At 39.5% G+C, this 4,921-nt stretch overlaps 1 protein-coding gene across 6 annotated transcripts in view; it reads right to left on the minus strand.

Moving 5' to 3' along the window:
- Window positions 1-1,364: 1,364 nt before the first annotated feature.
- acaca (acetyl-CoA carboxylase alpha) overlaps window positions 1,365-4,921 on the minus strand; it is a 34,921-nt gene continuing 31,364 nt past the window's right edge. For all 6 annotated transcript variants that reach the window (XM_014006827.1, XM_014006825.1, XM_014006826.1 and 3 more), the window contains 2 exons: window positions 3,089-3,225; window positions 1,365-2,995 (listed from right to left, as the gene is read on the minus strand). In XM_014006827.1, the coding sequence (XP_013862281.1) occupies window positions 2,869-2,995; window positions 3,089-3,225 (264 nt within the window). In that variant the 3' untranslated portion in view covers window positions 1,365-2,868. The remainder of the gene's footprint in view (window positions 2,996-3,088; window positions 3,226-4,921) is intronic.

A 4,921-nucleotide genomic window follows, 5' to 3' on the forward strand; every position in this document is an offset into this window, starting at 1 on the left:
TAACAGGCCTGACATGTCTGAGGGAAACCTTAGTGTGACTGGACTGCTGCTGTACACTTCAAGTCTGGTTGAAATGTTAACAAAAAAAGAAAAAAAAAAGAAAAAAAAAAGGCTGGCATGCACAGCAGAGATGAGATGAGCTCTTCAAAATCCTCAGCCTGGAGAGAGGCGAAGCAGCTGAGGCCRGGCACTCCCTCGGTGTCACTCCACTCTTTGTCACGGGCAAAAAGACTCGTGTTTTCAGGCAGTAATCAGACAGCCCCGGGGCTCTGTAAAGACCCTGCTCTCTTTTCATATCAACTGTTGCATACACCCCACTAATTGGAATCCTGCAACTGGGTCACAGGCTTTGTCTCTCAAGTGCCGTCAAGTCATTGAGACGCGTGAATGTGGAATTATGGGCGCCTCGGATGCGTGATTGTGTCTCGCCTCTGCTGTATTAATGCCTGCTTTTCAGTCTCATCGCAGACACTGATTTTCCCTCTTTTTTTCTCTCCATTAAGATTTCTTGCTGTTCACTCATAGATTTGTGTTACTGTTATTGCCTAAAACTAGCAGTCACTGAGGTTAGGCAATTGGGAGAACTCTCCAAATAAGTTTTTACTAAAAAGATTTGAAGGCTTTAATTGTTGAAGGCGATCAACAAGGCAGATAAGATTTTCTTTTTAATCCACAAGCTGGGTCTGCWTGGTTAACTAGCAATTTGGTAATTTCTTGAAAGTATTAGCAAACTCTTCCTCTTCCTTTGGTGGCTGAGGACTAACCTGATTCTGCAGTTTGTCAGTGATTAAAAGCAGAATTAGCCAGCCTTGCGTGCCACCACAAATGAGCAAAACCCTCTGGGAGACCTGGGAGACCAAGCAAGGCACATTTCCAATTATACATCCAAATGACTCATTTTCTTATTGGGTCTGCTATAATTGTGGTGGGTATTGGGTGCATGCAACTCAATTTGTCTTACATATTTGTTGGTTGGATGGTAATAGAGTTGACAGAGCCAAGGGGATGATATAAAAGAAACAGAAAAAAGGATGAAATAGATCCCTCAATATTTGTTTGATCTGCTTCATCCTCCTTAATACTGTTGAAGTTTATAACCCAGAAAGAAAATGCTACTTTAATAATTATCTGTGGATTTGAGTAATCAGATAACGTCTCTCTGGACTGACAAACTTTGTTCTGACTGCTGAAAATTAATGAGGCTTCCTGTGATGTGATTATCTGTCATGAATCATCAATATATGGAKATTTTTGTCAAATTAAATTAGTGCAAATTCTTGAAAACTTGAGTTTGCTTGGTTATTAAATGCTTTTTAGTAGAACATGAAGTCTTTTTTTTTTTTTTTGCACAAACACACTTTGAACCAAGTTGATAAGCTTTATTAGAGTTAAGGACATTTAGAGCTTATCACTCATCAACTTAACTCCATCCTTAGACAAAAAAAAAATTAAAAATAAAAATAACAAAAACGTTACTTATGAAGCATCTGGTCTACAGTTGAATATGAACACAGAGAAGGCACAAAACTGTCTACAAATTCAGTAGCATTTCAACAAAAACAAACAAGTAAAAACAATGCAAAGTTGTTTTGATATGTTTTTTTATGAAAGTGTTTTCTTGCCTTTTAGTAACAAACTCAAAACGGTAATATGTAATTCAGATTTTTGCCTTCAGGAATTATTAATAAGTAACAATTCAGAAACATAACTATAAATATAAACATATTAATGGAATTGAGTTAAAATCAGACACCAACGTCTAACATGTTCAGGTGAAGAGCAGGGTTTATTTTAGGATAAATATTTATTAATATTTATTGACTAAGTAAATTCACTGAAGTATCTTTGGTTAAAGATCTAAAGCTGTTGTGGTGCTCAAATGTGCAAAAGCAACTACAACTATGTTCTAAAAAGTAATTATTTTGCCGTTTATCCACTGTAAATGTATCCATTTGCGTTTCTTATTCAAGCTTTGATTCGTTCTGTGCGCGTTACAGTTTGTGTCACTTTGTGCGTGCGCACCTTTCCATGTTTGTCTGGGATCTGCAGCAGTGCAAACGGTGCAGGTCTGATTCTGGCTGCAGTGTGAGGGAACAGTAAGCACTAAAGTGCCTGTTAAGCAGCATGTGTGGCGTGAGAACAGAAGGGACAGCTGTGGTTTTGTTGTGAGGCGAGGTGCCCACTGCTCACTGCAGGGTAACTGTGAAACAGTCGGGGTCTAAAAGGGACCCTTGTCCCCGCTCCCTGCTGGGCGACCTCGGCCAAAATCTGCTTTAGTGTTCCCCGTCTTTGTTCAGTAACTAAGTGCTTCTCATTTAGTCGAGCAACACCCCCTCGGCCCATTTTGGCAAACTCCCCAGGTGATGTGTTGTCAGCGGTGAGCTTGTCATCAAAACACTTGTAAATCTTAACAAGCATATGTCACAAAGCAAGGTGCATTTTATCAGGGCTAAAAATATTACTGTGCACACTCCAGGTCAAAAGGATGGAAGCCAGTGATTAATATGGAAGCATCCTTTCAAGCCTTCTTTGTAAACTCTTAGCACATTTTTAAATACTAGTCACAATGTAACTCACAATGTCTTTTTGAAACTGCACTTAAAACCAAAAATTCACAAACCTAAGTGAAAACTAACACACACAAGCTCATTTACAATAGCTAATGCCAATCACCTAAAATCTTGCAGAGAATCATTGCCAACAATTCATCAGTAACCTGGCAGCTGCCAGGGGTCCGTCACATTGGCTCCTCTTGCCTCAGTTTCCAGCCCAGYTCTCAGAGAGGAGCAGAGCTGGCTGAGCCTGGGCTCTCCTGGCTGCCGTCGGGTACCGAGCTGCGTCCCAGCCAGTGAGGGTGATTAGAGGCTGTTAGGAGGAGGCTGACGTCTCCATAGTGGATAGGATACGCACCACCTCGGCTCTCTGCGTAGGTGAGATGTGCTGGGTCATGTGAACAATGGAATCCATAGCTACTTCGGGATTAGCTTGAACGAGGCTGGAAGAAGACCAAAAAAAAAAAAAAAGGCTGAAAATGAGCTTTTTATTAAAGGTTTTATTGCATTAAAGCGTCATTGTTAAAAATGATCACCTGCGAATCTGCTTGAGGAGGTGATCTCGGCGGATATACTTGATGTTTTCGTCAATAATGGATCTTGCGCCCTCTTCTTCTGCTAGCTGCCTCTCCAGCCATCCCACCACTTCTTCATTGTTATCCCACAGATAAGCCTAAAGGCGWTGAAGGACAGAGGATGAATCATAGTGAGCAAAAAGCCTTTATAGAATTAAAAAAAAGAGAAACCAGTATTATTCTTTTGGGATGGGAGTGTGACCTCGTGGCAAACAACAACAAAAAAAAAGATAATGAAGCTAATGTAAATGTATGTACTACATACAGTATATATACTGTACATATGAAAAAAAAAACATTTTGAAATCAACAAATATCAACAATGACTGACAAAAAATTGAGAGCTTGAAGTCTTGTTGACTGTGCCTGTTAGGAAAATTAGTATTCATGAGTGTTGGCATTTCTGATCCCAAACAAAGCCAGGCTGGAGGGCTTAACAAAGATTTGGTAGTGAGGGGCGGTGGTGGGGTGTGTGTGAGGGGGGCGGGGTGGGGATGGGGGGTTAATAGGCTCCTACTTCTCTTGAACAGTCATGCTTGAGGTCCACAAAAACATTTAATGCCCTTATTAATCATTTTTAATCTGTTTGCTTTTAATTAAGAAACAGTGTGTTGCTCTGCTATCTGCGCGTGCCAGGGCTGTGATTAATTGTGGCTTAAGACAGCCAGGCCTGATTGTGGTAATGTATGAGCTAACAAGTCCTTTTCTTAAGAGATCTCAAACAGCGAGCTGGCTCCTGTCACCTCAGCAGCTGCTGGTCTGAACCCGAGACACCGGCCAGGAAAGGAACCACATTCAGATATCTCAGAGGGATGTTTGTTTTCATTGAGTCTTCGATTATAAATGTTTGTTTGATACAAACCAGTTAGCGCCGTCCCATCTTATCTGGTGTTTTCCTACCTGCAGGCTATTTAGTTCGCTGCTGACCTGAATATGATTCATCTGCCTCTACAGAGTCTCTCGTCTTACAGCTTACAGCTGCTGGACGAATGGTTCAGGTGCTGATATGCAAAGCCTATTGAAAGTAAGCAGCAGAGGAAAAAAAAAAAAACATCTGTCGGCAGCTGCTGCCCAAGATGTTTGAGATGTTTGAGCTTGAGTCCATCAACAGCATGAGAGACTCATGAGGGAAACACCAGAGTATGGATTGGGATTAGCCATTTGGTGACTAAATCTTCAAAAATCTAACAATCAAAAAAAATAAACACTTTAGTGATAAAGCTCCTATTCATTTGTGTAACATATACTAAATCAAACTTTAAGAATTACAAAAACTGACTTATCATAAACATATGTTTTGAATGAATAGGTATCTTCACAGTTTAAAGATGAATGATAGAAAATGTTAATGTTTGTAACAAATGAAAAGCAATGATTAAAATAACAAACTGACTTCTGTTTAACTAAGAAAAAACTGAGATGATAACATTTACCTAAAAGTAATTTTGCTGGATTCATTTTTTTTGAAGGTTTTTATATTATATTGTGTTCGAACTGGTTTTTGGTTATATTTTTATAAGCTGATGATATGTATGGCAAGAAAATAGCAATTATGCAGTGTTTTTAAAGTAAATGAGCTAAGAATCAATACGTCTCTATTTAATATAGGAGTGTGAAAAAGTGTTTCTTATTTCTTATTCTTTTATACACTCACCGGCCACTTTATTAGGTACACCTGTCCAACTGCTCGTTAACACTTAATTTCTAATCAGCCAATCACATGGCGGCAACTCAGTGCATTTAGGCATGTAGACATGTGTAACCAGGTGAAAAATGGGTACATGTCAAATATAT

This window comes from Austrofundulus limnaeus, unplaced genomic scaffold (assembly GCF_001266775.1).
Source record: "Austrofundulus limnaeus strain Quisiro unplaced genomic scaffold, Austrofundulus_limnaeus-1.0 Scaffold37, whole genome shotgun sequence".
NCBI lineage: Eukaryota > Metazoa > Chordata > Actinopteri > Cyprinodontiformes > Rivulidae > Austrofundulus > Austrofundulus limnaeus.